Genomic DNA, 19154 nt, shown 5'->3' with positions numbered 1-19154 from the left:
TCTCTGTGGTCTTCATATATAAATATGTATATTTATGCCATAATTATATTATAATGTTTGAATCTGTTACATCCAAAGAAACAAGCCTTTTAAAAATAGCTTATAAGTTGACGATTTTTCGTAATAACCAGAGCTACAATCAATGAAACAAGCAATATTTCGTTTGAAATATATACAATTTTTTTTCATGAAATTTAAAAATCGCGCTCCAATTTGAGCGACACTTGAATGAACCGATAATCGCGTTCGTGTTGCCATCTGGTGTGTATCCGTGATATTAATGAAGAAGAGAAACCTTCGCGAAAAGTATTGAATCGATGACGTCACAAAAGACGTGTCAGTGGAAGGAGTAGACAGGGATTGTAGAGAAGCATGTTGAAAAATGTCCGATTACTTTAATTTATCGTACAGCGTGAATAGTGGTAAACAGAGGGGTTCGTGTTGTCGCGCGTGTGTACGTTAGACCGGTGTCGTTACATGATTATCATTGAGCCTCGAGGTATCACGTGGACTAAGACGAAGTCAGTTTCGAACTAGTCAGACACGCCGTCGTACCGAAATATCATCGAAAAATAAAACTGGTGTGGACGGTGTGGTTTTGTTCTCATGGGACTTTTTGGATGCTGGCTTTTGCGATACGGTAAGTAACCATAGGATAAATGATCTTTCGATTAGTGTCATCCAAACAGCTGTTTCGATACATCGTTCGATTCAGCGTAAATTCCCGCTGGGCCGTGCACCTGTGAATTTGTGAGGTTAGGTCTCATTTATTCGTTCCTGGTGCGCCGATACACGCGAAAAACTTGTTTTGTGCGCAATGCCCCCAGTGAACGCCCATTCCTCGCGGTCTGCCTTGACAGAATTGCGGATTGATACGATCGATATTGTTAAGGCTCTTCCAAACACCAACTTTTTCCAATGACATTGTGCCTGCCATGCGACCGATCCTCCATATCAACTGCCTCTCAATTGATGTTCATTATCTAACCCGTTACAAACATTTCTTCTTTCTTTCTGTTTCCTATTATTTTAAATTAACAATACAATATTTAATACATATATTTACACGATGAAATTGTATTGCATTATCTAAACAGGAATCTCAATAACTTGTAATCAATTAATTTCATAGAAAACTAATTTCAATAGTTACAGAGTAACAATGATTCTTATGATAACTTACAATATTGAATATTTTTCTGTTTATGTAATACATTACGCTCTCATACCTTAAAAAAATTTAGTCAATTATCGTAAGATCGTTTATTGGTATTGTCAATATCACCAAGTGCAAGATAACTGGCGGGAAGTTTAATCGAAGGATATTTTGTTACGAGTATTATAACAAATTTATCTTACGATATTGTTTAATTGATATATTTTAATAATAATTACGGCGATATTTTTAAATAGATTTTTAATTCAATAACTTATTGGTTCGTTTTATATAAATATATATAATACCTCACATATAATACATGTTATTGTACATCGTATAGATATTTATAAAAATCGGATCAACTATTAATTACTGAATTAAATTAAAAATCTACTTGAGAAAATCAATGTAATTATTATTCAAATATATCAATTAAAGATATCGCATGATTTTTTCATGATGAAACTATGTCAGAGAAAATTAAAATAGTCAAATAAACTGAGAAGTGGATTCCGATTAATAGGAATAGTCACTGTATTCACCTTGGTATCGGTAATCACGCTCTCTTGTATAGTCGAGCTACATATTTATGTTTCCATCTAGAACAGAATAATGCGACCTAAACGAATTACGTCAAAAGATAAACGGGGAGCTTCAGAACGCAAACGTGTATTCTCGATGAAACGAGAAAATCGCTGTTTACATCGTATCAAGAGAACCGGTTGAAATCGTTCAAAGAATTTGTTGTGAAAAAAAAGAGTGACAAAGATGCTGCAATGAGGTATCATTATAGTGTGTGCTATATATATTCGATGAATCAAATTATTGTACAGTCGATTGATACGATGAATTTTTTTATTTAAACCTGTACTTACAAAGCGAAATAAATTGATAAAATTTTTATAAAAGAATTAACCTGGAGGAAACGATCTACAATTTGATAAATTATATAATAACGTATTCCCATAAAAAAGTGTCTAGTGATTTTTTTTTTGTAACCAAAAAAAAATTTAATTATGATTTAATGTGAAAGAAATAAAAATTGCCCAACGGAATAATTTCTTCTCCGTAGCAATCGGGAAAATTATGGGAATAAAGTCAAACGTTTATTATTATCTTACAGGAATTATTATGAAATCTGAAAATAATATCGATGAATTCAAATTTTTTCCACGAACACACGTAAGCCCTTGTTTATCTCGAATTTTGATCTCGAAATGTGTAGTTGTGAATAAAAAGAAGGAAATACCTGAAAGCTATTATGCAGGCAATTTCCTTACGTAAACTAACATTTGCAACAAGTTAAAGCAGGTACCAAAGAATTTATTAAATATCAGAAGTAGTTATAAAATATTATCCATCTATGTATATCATTTCCAGCTTGTTCATTTTTTTTTAAATAATCAGATTATACAGATTTCCGATATCTCATATGAATTTTAGTTACTAATTTTACTACACTAATTTTACTTTTTAAAAAACAAGTTGCATTTCTTTCAAATAAAAGAAACATCTCCATCATTCAAAAAAATTAATTTCTTTTATATTTCCTGCACTGCGTATCTTCTCTCGGCTCGAAATTTTGATATTATTTGCATTAATTTCTTTATTCTTACGAGTTGTATTGTATTCAATAAAATGAATCGTTTTTCAGTTAGTAAATTAACGAGATTTAGTAAGAAAATTATTACAGGCTGCTCGTACAACCTTTAATCTTCTTTATCTAAATTCGAATATTGATTCAACTTTTACACTACAAAATCAATACAATTTTTTAACAACGAAGTCTAACGTTATAATAATATGATAACTTCGTGATAACAAGATAAAGTAACTAGAATTAGGAGTAATTATGCAATTTAGTGACTTTTTCCAGGCTAGACTATTTATATCCAATCTCTTTTGCTCGAAAAGTTCGACTCTAAAGAGGTTAGGTTGCGCATAAATATTCTAAGAGTAGTAAGGAATTTTAGTTGAGTAACATTTTTATATAAATTACAGGATGAATTATAGAATACACGGGACGAAAGAAGTAACGGAAGGAACTCGAATTTCCCGCAGAAATTTTATCGAGCACCCTATAGGTAGAGCGCTGCGCAGCAGTGAAGCATCGGCGCCGTCGGCAGCGGTGGCCTCTTGTAGTTTTTGCTACGCCCTCTTCGCATGAAAATGATTCTTCCCCGGCGTGCTGTAGTAGGGATCGTCGACCATTGGTTATCGAACGTTTGACTGACAGTTCGACTATCTCGTGTTAGGCTCGCGATGAAAGGGAGAAAGAAAAACGACTTCTGGCTTCGTATTAACGCCCACCGCTGATTCCAAAGCCGTTCTTTAACTCACGTCTCTTTCTACCGCGGTGTTGTTGCCCGTCACGACGCCGGTTTTAATACGCCGATGACTGACAGGTAGTAAACAAGTCCGCTTGCCCACGGGATACCATCTTTGTCATAATTAACCCTTTCGGTGCCAGACCGGTATGTGTGCGCGTTTAAACGTGTTTCTTCTAACGAGAATTTACTCCCGCTTTCTGATGTCTCCATGTTATAATGTAATATATTGTAGAAAAATAAGAATATATTATAATAATATAATAAAAACACAATGTCGAAAAAGAAATTATATATTAATGTATTTGTGAATAAGTTTTAGACAAAATATAATATTCAGTGTTGAATTTAATAACAAACACGATTTTGTTTGAGGAATTCAACTTAAAATACGGGATGTCTTTAATATATTGTTATTTTCTGAATGATAATGTTTCGGAATTTTAATGTACGGTTTAACGATGTTCATAGATGTATGATAATAAAGTAGCAAATTGAGATGTTGAAAGTGGGAAACCATAGAATAAATTCGTACAAATATTTGACCGCAGATATGTACTTAGCGGAATTTAAGTACTCTCTTACGTTCGAAAATGATCACTGTGTCCTAACCGACTGCTATAGCTCTGGCACTTAAAGGGTTAAAGATTCGTTTCTCCTCTTATTTACGCTCGTAAAGACACGTTTCATTGCTTCTCTGTCATTACTTTGTCTTATAAGAATGAGATGTTGCTTTAAAATACTTCAACGTGTTTTCTACTAAATTTCTTTTATGTTATTTTGTAATCTTAACTAATTGCGTTCAGTTATTTAAATCATAGTTTGGCACATTTATAAAGCGTGTTTTTTTTTTTGTTTACGAAAATATTAAACAAAGAAAGAATGTAATAAATTTAAAAAATGATTGCTGATTTTATTGTGCAGTTTTAATAAGAATAATTTAATCAATTCTTTCAACAAATTAACACGTCAGTTTCACGGCTCTTCTCCAGGTTAAGTTATTGCCTTTTACACTTTGATTACTTCTAATTGCACGTTCCTTGAAACTCCAGTGTCGCAGTAATTATTAGGTCGTTACAAAAAATCAACACGTTGGACAAGTTGTGTGGCAAATCGCGTGATCAAAGTGCATGTACGCCATTACATAGTTTCCGCCAATCCATTTCATTTGAATTAATAGCCGTCTCATTTTCGGCACTGTTCATAACACGTGGCTGCCACTATGTTTTAAATTCTTAATCTTTGACCAAACGAAATTTTTACACTTGTTTTTTTTGTTTTCTGTTTTTCTATTTCTTTTTCAGTTATTCATTTGCTCGCACATGTATCATGTATATTTTATTACACAACATGATGTATATTTTATTATAACGTATTTCATATTAATACCTGTTAACTAGATGTTATCTTAGTTTTAAGTAGAAGACTACATTTTTATGTTTCATTGTTTTTCGTTCTAGGTAGCATTTCAGTAATTTACAATAATAGATACGACACTGCTTTGTATATGAAATTGTTCAATTTTTGAGACTTTTAAAAGAAAGAGTTGTTACGCTTAAAACAACTGATCTTCAAAATATTATTTTTAACAAATAATATTTCTCTCGTATATATAAAATAGGAAAAATTGGAAATATTAAAATCGATTGAGTTAATTCATAAACGGAATAAAAACAAATATAATCGAATATCAATAATTAAACTAAGTGGAAATAACTATAAAATATTTTGGGTCGCTTGATATCGTAAAATAATTCCATAAATATCAACACGACTGCTTGAATACTAAAAATCGAGAGTATCTGGATCACGAGATTTCGATGGACATTACAGATTATTATTTGAAGTATACTTTTCATTTCCTATCTCTCTCTGCTCATTAGAGCATTACACTTTGTCTGTCTCGCTTCTCTGTAGCAGCTGCTGTCGAATAATATCGAGTACCAAAGAATTTGAAAGCGAGATGCGCAATGTATCGTTTAGAATAAAATAAAATAAAGAAGATAAACGTCACCCCTTCTCACGTTCGCAATGTAACTGCGAAATATGATAAAAGTAAACAATGATAATGGTGGGTTCTTCAATCAAACAGTATCGCGTTGAAAGAAAGAACGAATCAATAACGGAGGAACATCGAGAAAAGAATGAATAAAATGAAAGTTAAGTAACACGGTTTCGTTTGAAATTTTATTTACTTTTAATGAAAAATGCAGTTAAATTGTAGAAAATGTTGATGTCGTTGTGAACGCGCCATAAAACGGAATGGGAGAACTTCCTTACCGATAGTTTATTGCTGTATTACCCGAGGTTGAAATTAGAATAATGGTTCCTAGAGAAGAATATAGATGAAGTTTGAAAAGATGAACACATAGGAGAACATTTTTTTCATTATTCGTGAAAATTATAAAGAAACAAAAATCGTCGATAAGACACTAGATCATTGAATTATACGTTTCATTATATTTCAATATTTTTTCTTTAGAGAAGTTACCTTCTAGTATAAAGAGCAAGTCCAGGTCAACTATCTGTTACCTACCATAAAATGATTTTGGAAATGAATATCATATTGTCACTTTTCTCGACAAAGGTGAACTATATTCATGAAAAATGCATGGTTTGGTCCATTCTTCACGAACAGACGTACAAATCTTTTTATTGTATAGAAAACAAACTTATACACATAAACTACCTCTATAAAGAAGAGAATATTATGAAACAGCGGACGTAGATTTCCACGGAGAGATAATTCGACGTTTGACCTAAACGAATGAAATGGCAAAAAGAACGTACGAAATTGTAAAAGAAGGTAAAGAAAAAAGAGGAAGTTGAAACACGTTAAGACCGTTTCGATGTGTGGCTGCAGTCGTAGAAATGAAGCACACTGACCGTTCACCGTCAGCGATAATATTTTTAAATGAAAGCGGCGAGAGAGGCGACTGGCACAATAAATATCGGGTTTAACGGAAAGACGCGAGTGTGTTGGAAGCACCACTTGCAAGTAATGGTTACCTCTGTCCACCTCCTTTTTTTACCGCTTCCCTAGTTCAGCTACCACCTCGCGGCATTCCCTTTAATGTATCTAACTCTTCTTCTCATATACCGATACTTTCTCTCGCTTACTCATTCTCTGCGACTATTCCGTCACGACGAAGTTTTGATAAAATGTCAGGAGAACGGCTATTCCCATTATTCGAAGAAGAATAAGATTCCATTGTGTATTCGTCCTTTATACACATACTCTAATCTTTCTTACTTTTAGATTTAAAAGTCGTATTATAGTTTGCGGATTTTTATAAAATGGATTATGTATTATATATCTAGGACTGAAGGATACATGGAAAATGCAACTTATACAAAATTATATTTTTTCATGAGAAAAGAAATGTCAATTTTCTTCTAGATAGAGATTTTAAAAACAATCTTAAGGTCAGCTTCTTCTTTATTTTTCTCTGTTTTCACACCTTATTACAAAGCCATATTTCGAAAGTCACAAGTAGAAATAAAAATGATTGTAAAATAGATAATAACAATTATCAAATATTAAATATTCTTAAGTGGTCGTGCGCAAAAATAAAAAGCACTACAGTTTAAAAGGTGAAAACAATGTAATTAGCATGAGTCGTTGGCAAAAAAATTATTGGTTTAATGACACTACTACTTAGCTAACGAAGGTATTTTTCACAGACAGTTATAGCTATCAGTCGTAACCACGATTTTTCGGGTGTCGTCGTCTTGTCAGCCAGTCGTGTGTCGCAGTACTTTATTTATTCATACCGAGGGAACGTGTATGGGGATTGGGGAAAATTCAAAAGGAACGTTCGGAATGGGAAGCAGAACTGGTGCCAGCAACAGTGCTGATGGTGTTGAGACCGTCTAACGATGACATTTAAATGCAGTGCCGCGCATCGTTTGGTTCTTCGTGCCACGACGATTCTCTCTCCTTCCCCGACCCCTTCTTTTTCCTCTCGTCTCATCTCTACCCCTGGTTCATCTCTACTCGAAATACGCCGGGATATCTTGCTTAAAGTATACGATATTTTTTATCCTATTATTTTTTCAACCGTTACCCATTCCATTCTCACTTATTTTACTCTCAATTTACAAATACACAATACTCGCATTAATCATTATATACGATTTATTTTACTTTCAGATCACAAGTACGCAATAGTTATATCAATCGACATGTAAATACCATTCGTTATATTTGTATTTTACTGTTAATATGTAAGTTTCATTTATTACACTTATTTTACCTCCAAGTGACAAGTATGCAATTATAATCAATACATTAGCCAGTGGTGACACTCATTGCATTGTCGAGTAACCGATTATTAACCCATGTGTATTAGAATTATCACGAATATCAATAGATTGGATATTTCTTTTGTTGTAGGATAAACGTGTAAATTATTGGAAGACTGAAGATAGATCGAGGAATATTTGCATATCAGAGGCCCCGGAGGACCTGGGCAACGATGGAAGCTGCCAGACAGGAATGATAGGTAACAAAAATTCTAAAGAATGAAAATTTAATTGATGGCCAACGGTGGAAGTACCAAAAGTAAGCAAGCATCAAAATAATAGATTTTATATTTGTCGACTTTGCAATTACTCCGTAAAATTGATGTCGACTCTTGTTGAGATATATGTTGTTAAGATACGAGTATCTATTAAAATTTATTTAATTCTAATCGTATCCACTGCTAGCAATAAGTATCATATTAGGATACCTGCTACTTGCATTCGATCGGAAAACTGTAAGAAATATTTTAGTTTACTTATTATTTTATAATACATTAGAAGACACGTCATATAACGTAATGAAACGATGAGATAATTATAAAATAAAAATAAAACTGGAAGAAAAAGATGTTTGAATATTTATGGCCAACAGTGTCGATGCAGTATTATAAATAAACTGCAGATGTCTATACAAATTGCAATTTTTGTGCACGTAACTAAAAGAGAATGGAACCTATAAAAACTCACTTCATTCGCTAAAAATTGTAACCAAAAGTAGATCGATTATTTTATATGTTTTGATATTACGTTTCATTCTTACGATACACATATCTCTGTACCTACGTATCTCTCATAAATGCATAAACATCCGCTGTTTAGTTTTTATCCGCCACTTTTATTGATTAGGCCTTTAAAAATAAGAAAAGAAAACAAATAATAATTTAATGATATGAACGTAGAATGCAAGAGGGTAGCACCGCCGTGGCGCTAGCGATGGTGACTCCTGGCTACGATCAGGACCCTGCAAGTGGGGTTGCCGATTACACGACTCATCAAGATCAAGCTCAGTTCGAGGCAGACAAGAGGGCAGTCTATAAACATCCCCTCTTCCCGTTGCTCGCGTTACTCTTCGAAAGATGCGAACAAGCTACACAGAGTTCGGACAACTCGACGTCCGAAAGCTTCAACATGGACATACAGGCCTTCGTCCAACACCAAGAAAGAGACCGAAAGCCTTTCCTAATCAATGACCCCGAAATTGACGGTTTGGTAAGTTTCTTTATAGTCCAGGTATAACATTAGAAGTATAACATCTTCTGGAATCCCTCAAGACTAATTTACACTCGTAATAGCTTGAGTCAAAGAATTTATAATTTTAGAATATTTCTTAATCTATATACACATTTTGCTGTTGACCATTAATGATATTTATTAAAATTAAATATTCAGTTAATTAATTTTGCAGTTAATGGTGGAACGTACGACAGGATTTAAGAAAAAATTAAGTTGATTCTAATATTAAACTAATGTAAATTAATGTAGCCATCTCCGCGCTATAGTAAATGATATGTACATAAGTGTATTTGTGGAAAATATTCAAGGTAGAAATACAAGGTTATAATATTTAGTAGATGAAGCAGGTTTATGCTTGATGTATGTTTATGAAAATATAAATTTACACAAACCCATAACTCGTTAGAACATACAGAACTGCGCTGCAATTTATGCATTTTAAAAAATATGACATTCTTATCTATTTTTATAAAAAGTACACAGTCCAAAAATGTTCGTAATTCCTTCACATACAAAACAAGACACGCATTGGATTGAATAATAAGTTCAACACGGTGTATACTATTTCGATAAATTAAGATAAAGAAGATTAAGATTAAGATTAAGAAATAAGATAAATAGATTGCTTCTTAACTAGACAGATTTTTTATGAAACTAGTTCAAAATTCATGTTTCTTTCTTTCTCCTCCTTTTTCTTAAGAAAACGTGAATGAATTTATTACTCCACCTCGTGTTTATTAAAAAAAAAAAAAACAAAAAAGAAAGGGAAACAAAGAAAAAAGGAGAGACAGGAAAAAACAAAGAAACAAATAATAAGTGACGCGGTGCAACTCGATAATGAAAAGAAAATCGTTTAATCGTTGACGTTGTTTTTGTGTCTCTGCCAACGCAGATGATCAAAGCGATACAGGTGCTGCGAATTCACCTACTCGAGTTGGAAAAAGTGCAGGAGCTGTGCAAGGACTTTTGCAACAGGTACATCACGTGCCTGAAGGGCAAGATGCAGAGCGAGAATCTGCTACGCAGCGATTACAGTCACCATGGACACGATATGGGTCCATCGAGTGGCAGCAACGGAAGCAGTCCTTTGCAGGTTAGATATTATTTTGAACGTTTAATAAGGCGGCCTGGCCTGTTTCCCCCTTTACCTAAGTAGTTATCCTTTTTTTTTAGTGATGCGCAAGAATCGCGACTATAATCTTGAAAAACGCTCCAACGCTGCTACGTGTGTCTCTGTCTCTTCTTTCTTCCTACTCTCTATGTCTTAACTCTTCGAACCTAAAAGAACAGAAATTTAAAACTAGAGAACTTCTGCGCCTTCTCTTTATTAACATCGCTAACATGTCTCGTATAGAAGTCAGTGTACTTTTAAAATAACTTCGTTGGGAAGTTTGTACGTCGAAATGCGAAGTAAGAGGAAAAATGCCTCTTTGTGGGATATCTCGAAATGTCGATCGATTGACTAACTCTCGTGAGTACTCTGACCTAAATGTAGCGGTTACTGATAGCTAAATAAGCTATTGATCGAGCAACATTTTTCTAAGGGAGTTAAATAAAGTTTCGTTGGTAAATAGGCAGTAATTGGAGGGAAATATTTACTCTATTATATACGAGATACGTACCGGTTGATTTAGTAGTATTGTTATTGTACAGAATACATTCAATAGTTAGTAAATCGTAAACAAAAATTAGTAAATTGTTCAATGCATATGTAAGAGGTCAAACGTGGATCAAATGCTTTCTAATTCTTTACTATCTCTCTTTAATCGTGTTTTATCTGGTAATTAACATTCCAAAATTAACAGCACCTTGTAAATTCTTCAAACTCTAACAGTTGATCTGAACGATCTCGCTGAATATTCAGTTTAGGATCCTTCTCATAACAGATTAAACGATATACTATTTAGATTAGTCAAAAGTCAAAATTATTCTAACAGTAGATTTAACACTCTAATCAACCAGTCGATTACTTAATTCAAAGCATACGTTATTTAAAGAAAAAAAGAGAAAGGAAAGGATGAGCGATACTTGCGCGTCGCTCAAAATATTATAGAACCCCACCCCTGCTCTCTGACGGCTAGTTGCGACATATATTTCCCAGGTGCTGTCTTCTACAGGCAATGATGTTGAGTCGGGAGCTAACGGATTCAGAGTGAGCAGAGGCGACACCCTGTCGGAGAACGGTGGTGCGAGTCAGTTGGCTGCGCAAGAGGAAACCGGTAACGACAGGCCGTCGTCGGTGCGATCATCTTCCACTGCTCAGCGCTCGATCAGATCCTCCAGCCAGGACCATGACGATCCACTGTCACCTTCCACGGTACACGGGAGCACACCGCTCTCACAAATTGGGGCTCATTCCTGTGCACCAGTCAACGATATCTATCTTGGTCAAGGTAAACGTATTTGTTTATATTAATTCATTTTACATAGCAAACGGGTAACGATGATTCTAGCTAAATGGCTTCTACTTTTCGTTTCATAATTTTTTTTCTCCTTTCTTCAGTGTTTAAAATTGAAGAGTTTGCAACAATGAGGAAATAGTTACAATACTTAAATTGTATCGATTGGAAGAGAAAAGAAAGGTATAGGTTTTATATTCAAAATTCTATTAGATCTGGTACACATGAAATGATATATCGTTTCTTTGAAATATTGAAATGATTGCTCTATCATACATATTAAGGAGATCCATAATAAAATTTTGTTGGTTTACACAAATTACTAGAAAATGAAGCCGCTTCCTTATTGCAGCAACCTCTTCAGTTATATTTGATTGTTGATTAATCAGGTGAAAACAAAATAAAGTGTAAAATTCTATGCATTTGAGTCTTTTATTTGCAATTTTTGTTTACATTGAATTTCACAGAGCACATTGATGATTACAGTATAGAATATTCAACAATTAATTGTGTCTTAGCTTGAAACTTGAATATTTTTGTGATTATCACGTCATAAAAATTGAGCTTTCATAAAGATTAAAATATTGATTTAAACGTAAGCATTGTCAACTTACGTTTATAGATGATATGGACTGTGTGAATATTGGCGACAGAATATATTTAGAAGAGGTTGGTTATTGGGGCCTCCTTGCCTTGCAAGAGCGTGAAAATGAATACGTCGATGTCGGGGATGCGAATGACGAAAAGTATTTTGGTTAGACGAACTTGGTTCTTTCTTACCAATGACTAATGTTTTTTTTCACTTGAATATTAATTACTAATTAAACATGTGAATATAAACTAACTAAATTAGAATAAATAAATATTATCAATTCTGCATGGAGCTGCAGTTAATCGGTCACAACAAATATATCGTGTTTATTATGCCCAGATATTACTGTGGCTGGCTCTCCTTCACCTGCACCAAGTGAAGACGAAGACGAAGGATGTGGCACTGGTACTGCTACTTCCAATCACAGTAGTAGTGGTCATGGAGGTAATCATAGCAGCGTTAAGAAAGGAAGACAAAAGCGAGGCGTCTTACCTAAACAAGCTACAAGCATTATGCGAACTTGGCTCTTTGAACATTTAGTTGTGAGTATAATCTCCTGTAATATAATATAAAATTCAATCCAGTGATCATTATTTTATACTTCAGTTTACGACTTTGTTATATAGGATCACGAAAGTATTTACCACGGAAAATTTTTACGAATATATTGCATAGTTGTAATTCTTGTAAATTCTATTGGCACTGTAACGAGACACGAGTATAGAATAAAGTAAATAAATGATAATTATCGTTATCAATTATTTTTTAGCATCCATACCCCACGGAGGATGAGAAGCGTCAAATAGCGGGTCAAACGAACTTAACGTTGCTACAAGTCAATAATTGGTTCATCAATGCTCGTCGAAGAATCCTTCAGCCAATGCTCGACGGTGCCGGAGCGGATTCGATACAGCGAGCCGGGAAACGTCACAAGGTATCGAAACACGTGGTGCAACATCAACAGGTGCAGCAGCAACAAGGCGGCGGCTGGCAATCTGAAGATTCTGGAAGTGACTCCGGCTCCAGCGACGGTGAGGGAGGTGCCGATAGATCGAAAGATGGTAACGATAGCGACGAAGATGATCTTCACTGACCTCTGTCGATCATTAAAACATCAACCTCTTTACGGTACCTTCAAATCCAGTTGCTCATTACAGTATTAAGGTATTCGAGAATAGATTTCGCTTTAACTGTCAAATACGTAATTATTCTCGCGAAAATCAAGGGTATTATTGGTCGAGGTTATCACGCTCTCTTATCGGATCCGACAGTTTCAATCTCTTTTACTATCCATGGAGTATCTTAGCGTTTTTAAACGTCGTTATTCGTTAACTACGATCCGAGAAAGATTGAACAAGAAATCCTGTATAATTCGAAACATGTTCTTTCGATAGATCGAAAGATGGTAACGATAGCGACGAAGATGATCTTCACTGACCTCTGTCGATCATTAAAACATCAACCTCTTTACGGTACCTTCAAATCCAGTTGCTCATTACAGTATTAAGGTATTCGAGAATAGATTTCGCTTTAACTGTCAAATACGTAATTATTCTCGCGAAAATCAAGGGTATTATTGGTCGAGGTTATCACGCTCTCTTATCGGATCCGACAGTTTCAATCTCTTTTACTATCCATGGAGTATCTTAGCGTTTTTAAACGTCGTTATTCGTTAACTACGATCCGAGAAAGATTGAACAAGAAATCCTGTATAATTCGAAACATGTTCTTTCCCTTTTTTTTTTTTTTTTTTTTTTTTTTTTTTTTTATACATTGTCTGTAAGAATAATTCGATCATGATAAGAAAGAGTTTTAGGATTGTTATATTTTTTAATCAGTTTCCTTGATTCGTTGATAAACAAGTTACATTGAAGCAACTTTTTTTCTCCTGAATAATTCGTTCTTGCTGTTGTTTCTTCTTGATGACTCTTGATGAATCTTAATGATTATTAATTTATGTGTAATGGTTCAAGGCGACAAACGAAGATGGTATAAAAAAGTCATCACTTGTATCACTTACTGAACAATAGACAGTGTTTTCCAAGATGTTTATCAATCGAGTTGTTTAGCTGATTAGTTAAGAAGTAGTTCAAATCAACTGATTTGTAGAAGCAAATTATTTTTCGAAAGAAGACTTGAAATGTTCGTGAACAATATTCACACTGTGAAAGATCTTTATGGAGACGAGTATGTTTGCGTGTAACATGTACATTTTTTCTATGATATAAACTACGAACAAAGAGTTTACTCGTTTAACAAAACGATTAGAAACAAGTTAAATCTAAGGTGACAACAACACAAAAGTTAGCGTTACTGTTTATATATTTTTATATCGAAACTTTATTTCCTTCAAGATACGTTTTTCCCAGGCTTCGCAGCGATATGACACGTCTTTCAATGTTTAACAACAAAACAATAAAAAAAAAATAAGATCAGTACGTGCTTAAAGATCATAATTTCTGTAGAAAGTTAGCGATCTTTATATCACTTTATTTTCAAACTGTTCTGAAATACTATTAAACTTACAGATACATTTATCCAATGAACTCTGGGTGGAATAAAAAATTAAATACTAATGACATTTAAAGTAAAGGAAAAAAAAGCAAAGATAAACGTTTGACTATTTATTGGTTCGACCAGCCTCACACAGTTAACTCGATTCCTGAATAGTTTTGAGAGAATTTAGGGATATTTCTGTAAAGGGGAGACTTAGTACTTTCTATAGTGTTATCGAAAATCGTCCAAATGAGACTATGTATAATATAGATATCTTAAATAACGACACAAATGAACGATCGTTCTCAACCCTTCCTAATTAAAATAAGCTATGACGATATTGTGCTACTACATTTAACATAGGCGAGATATGTTTTTGTGATCGGTCGGCAACCATCGAAATGCTAAAAAGATAAATCTAAATCCCGGGAAAACCCATGCGTAAAAAATGAAGAACTGGATTACAATGAATTAAAAAAGAAGATGATTGTGATGATCGGTCAGTAAAATGGTAACAATCTCGGTCTTGTACTCTTCGTGCCATTAAAGAGCGTGGTAACTTCCGCGTTTAGTCTTTGTTCAGCTCTGCAGTGTCGTGACATAGCGAAGTGCTATCCCTCCAAGATAATAATAATAATAATAATTAATAATTAATAATAATAACAATAATATTATTATTAATAATAATACCATTACGACTAATAATGATAACAACAACAATGATAATATAATACTACTTTAAATATATGATGATTATATTTTTAAACTCTAAGTGTCGTCTTTAAAAGAAGAAAAAACAAAAAGAAAAAAAACACGTGTACCGCAGTTTGAACAAATGTGGTAATGCTGTACATATACAATATACAAGAACTATTAGAAATAAAGGAGAAGAACGTTTAATGTGATTTCTCTTCAAACAGAAATCAAGAGAAAACAGGAAAAATTGAAGAAAAATATGATTAACAATACATTTTCTTGTAACTGAAAAAATACAACAGAGAAAAAAAGTCTAAGGCTCGACGACAAGCACATGCCATCTTAGGATTATAAGTGTTCATACATTCGCTGTCTGCATATGATCGGTTGCGTTTTACTGAAAGTGTCCTCCAGATTGCGCGTGCTGAATAGTTAGCGACATGTAAAATGTTTTACTTGAAAGAATCAGAGAAAATTGAACGGAAAACGAGTTTCAAGATTTTTATCACTTAATCGACGTTGTTTTAAGTTCGATGACGATTAATCATGTACATACATACGATGCTCTTCCTGCGTACTTGTCTTCGATTGTTCTTCAATTATTTCCAAGCGTTCCGTCCATCGCATTTTCAACACTGTTGAGATCCTCGACTGCCTTCGAAACGCTATTCTAAAAGAACAAGCATTTTTTAAACAATCATTCAAATGTAGAAGTGTAATCGCATCTAAAAACGCAACTTACTATTAGCAATAATTTTCATATTTCTTTTACGATTTTCTCTACTCTTTTAATGCCTGCAATGAAGACTATTTTTCTGTATTCAATCATCCCTTATCGATCCGTAAAATATGTTAAGGTGATATTGGGGAGCGTTATCGAGTTCCACCGGATAATAGGAGAATGAGAATGAAATAATGATTCGTTTGAAATGAATTTCATAAAATTTCTTAATAAGCTATGTTGGTGTCAGTGATTCCTAATATACAGCACTCTCTTAATTTCTGTGCGAGGTAATAATAATATTATAATCTGTAAACAAGTATATGACTAAGAAACGAACGCTAGTCCACTGATTAAAACGCATAGAGGATAGCCCGCATAAGTAGTCGATTTTTGGTCATTTTTTGATCATTGATCGCTTCCTAAAAGGACAAGATGAAACGATAAAGTTAGGTTATAGATGTGCAAAGATAAGAAAAGAACAAATAATAGTTATTAATGTAAACTATGCGGTCGATTCTCAATGTACTCAGAGGAGCGAAAAGTTAAAAATTATTGATTAGGTCTATTGATATTTACTTTGCTATTAATTGGTATTATACTTTTCTTCCGGTATATAATCGATGTACATAGCCGAAACAGGCACAAAGTGCTTCCATTAGTGGCTTACGAGCTTTTTCCGAGCATTGTTCGAGACAAACTGATTTCTATTCCAATAGTTGGCCAGTGTCTTATCCGGCTGCTCGAAACTGTTAAACATGTTCTAAGGGAAAGAAGCAAGTTAATCGAGGCTTAGTAAAACGATATCATCAGTTGAAGACAGCTTTTATTACAGTATAGCTCCATATACGGTGTAGTGATGTAAGTGAAACAAAAATAAATGGGGCGAACGATTGTGGACAATGGTTGCGAAAAAAAAAAGAAAATCAACGAAAAAAACGCTGATTCGATTATATGACGAACTATATATTATTTAATAGCATTTTTCTACTTTGCTTTTATCTCTAACTGGATCAGCGATTAATAAATATGGTCTACGATCGTTCGTACCAGTTAGTTCGTCTGTGTTTATAAGTACCAGCAATAAATGCGCACTCTCCCTAAGAAAATAGAACTAAGAATCGTCAGCTCGTATCGCGTCAAATCACCTGATACGGGACTATACTGTACACTCTCGACTAAGTATAATTATAAAGTAATGGTAGATTAAGAGGTAGGTTGTAAGGCTGAACCACGTATACGTATGTGCTGCGGCACCAGACGACTGTGATAACTCGGTGGGCGGTGCCCAGCCTCCTACTTCATACTTGTATACTGAAAATTATGGAATACTTCAAAGACACACACATACAAACACACCATACATATACACAAGATAAAAAAATCAGAGACTAAATACACAAGTAGGAACATTTACCAGAAAGGATTGAATGTATATGTTAGAGCTTGCATTGAGAGAACTTAGTGCTTGGTCCGTAGGCTTGCTTGGATTGTTCTTTTTGCCCTTTATAAGTTTTTGCTTGTGATCAGTGGTTCCTATTGAGAGTGCTTGTTTTAAAAGTAACTTGGACGTATTTAAAAACCAACGAGTTGTTTGAATTGAATATTTCATATATTTTGTAAATAGAATAATTGATAGTAGATATACATTTATTATAATTATACTATACAAACATACACATACTATAATTGTTTACATTAAAATATAAATAGGGATATAGAAATTCAAAACGTATGAACATTTTCATCCTTCCAGGTGCATGAGGACGGACTTCCAAGTAAATCTCTAATGTTGCATTAGTGATTGAAGTGCAAGCTCTAAAATATTTGAGAAGATAGGAATGGACCGAAAAGTGTGATGATAATAAGAGTTTTTTTGGTACAAGATTAAGTTTCATGTTTTGACTGCCTGAGTTCGTTGAATTATTTGTTTATCTTCCATGGACTTTTATAACTAACATACTAAAGATAATGTATATTTCACATGTTACATTTCTCATCTTGTTTTACAATATTTTGTACTGTTATTCCGTTAATATCTGATATCGTCAGGGAACACCCTAGGATAAAGTACTTCTTTTAAACTTTTTATGTTGTATACGTGCATTGATTTATATTGTTCTACTATAAATGTGATACGAAAAAAATAGGACAACTCAAATTTTAGGCTACCCGCTTTCCTAACATTATCCTTGTTGTAATTTCGTATTCTCTATTTTTTTTTTAATTTCGTTATATTTTGTTACTCCTTAAATAATAATGAACTATACAAATATTTGTAAGAAATATGTTTTAGTTCATGTATTTTATAAATATTCACGAAATCCCTAGAAGAAATATTCTGTACCTTTTTAAAGATATTTAAATGTACATTAACAAATGTTTGTACAATACTGCATGTATATGATAATATTAAACTACAGGACTTTCGTAGGTCCATTCCTAACTTGAAATTTTAAGTCATAAATTAAACGTATTACGTACATACTAAAAAGAAAGCATAAGTAAACAACATGAATACTTCTCTCTCGTGTACATCAAGGTCCTGTTAAATAAGTTGTTTATTAATAATAAACGCCATCACGCTTGCAATACGTGTTTCTGATTTTTATCGTAACCTTAAGATATTGATAATCAGTTTTCCAATAAATAATTATATATCAAATGATATGAAAAATTAACTGACCGATGTAAAAACAAACGTTTCTATAAAAAAGAATGTGTCTTAATAATATAATATTAGAAAAATTTAAGCAAAATTTAAATTTGTAGATTTATCATACAAAGTAATAGTAAGACCATGTAACTTATACATTCAACAAAATACCAATCAAATATACATATATTGCTCATCATGCTCGTATATTTTAAAAATAGTATGGAATTGCAAATAATCACAGTTAATTGTTTACAGTTTAGATTATAATAAAGAATCAAAGAATTTAGTAAACATCTCTCTTATAACGTACTTACATTGTTTTTATAAAATACGTACAAATTGGTGTATATATTTACAAATATCTTTGAGTAGAATTTTCTTATAACAATTCGTTCTAATCTCTGACAAAAGAATCCTCCAATCTTCAATTATGCTTTACATAATTTTGTTGTGTCATTTCCTACATTGAATAATCTAGATTTTATAAATTAGGGAACACTATTAATTAAAAAATAAATATTGCAAATATGCAAAAGACACGTTAAAAACATGAGATAGTGAATATAC

At 33.2% G+C, this 19154-nt stretch overlaps 1 protein-coding gene across 4 annotated transcripts; it reads left to right on the top strand.

Moving 5' to 3' along the window:
* Positions 1-319: 319 nt before the first annotated feature.
* On the top strand, positions 320-18520 carry LOC100744267 (homeobox protein PKNOX1). Of its 4 annotated transcripts, none has more exons than XM_024371195.2 (9): positions 320-640; positions 7883-7991; positions 8691-9000; positions 9917-10117; positions 11126-11417; positions 12046-12177; positions 12355-12557; positions 12785-13076; positions 13421-18520. In XM_024371195.2, the coding sequence occupies exons 3-9, from the start codon at positions 8692-8694 to the stop codon at positions 13450-13452; spliced, it is 1461 nt and encodes a 486-aa protein (XP_024226963.1). In that variant the 5' UTR covers positions 320-640; positions 7883-7991; position 8691; the 3' UTR covers positions 13453-18520. The 4 variants fall into 4 exon arrangements, with proteins under 4 accessions (XP_024226963.1, XP_033179628.1, XP_012247197.1 ...); XM_033323737.1 differs by lacking the exon at positions 13421-18520 and adding an exon at positions 3161-3564 and having other exon boundaries at positions 321-640; positions 12785-13412; XM_033323738.1 differs by lacking the exons at positions 320-640; positions 13421-18520 and adding an exon at positions 7189-7512 and having other exon boundaries at positions 12785-13412.
* Positions 18521-19154: the final 634 nt, after the last annotated feature.

The sequence above is a fragment of the Bombus impatiens genome, unplaced genomic scaffold (assembly GCF_000188095.3).
Source record: "Bombus impatiens unplaced genomic scaffold, BIMP_2.2 scf_1183, whole genome shotgun sequence".
Lineage (NCBI taxonomy): Eukaryota > Metazoa > Arthropoda > Insecta > Hymenoptera > Apidae > Bombus > Bombus impatiens.
The sequence above is the reverse complement of the archived record's forward strand: the minus strand, read 5'-3'. Positions and strand labels throughout refer to the sequence as shown.

What these genes read in the sequence shown, in the direction of transcription:
- LOC100744267 (XM_024371195.2), top strand. Translation starts at nt 8,692, where the DNA reads ATGCAAGAGGGTAGCACCGCCGTGGCGCTAGCGATGGTGACTCCTGGC. An exon ending in ACCCCGAAATTGACGGTTTG is followed by an intron (nt 9,001 to 9,916) that starts GTAAGTTTCTTT and finishes CTGCCAACGCAG; the next exon opens with ATGATCAAAGCGATACAGGT. An exon ending in GGCTCTTTGAACATTTAGTT is followed by an intron (nt 12,558 to 12,784) that starts GTGAGTATAATC and finishes ATTATTTTTTAG; the next exon opens with CATCCATACCCCACGGAGGA.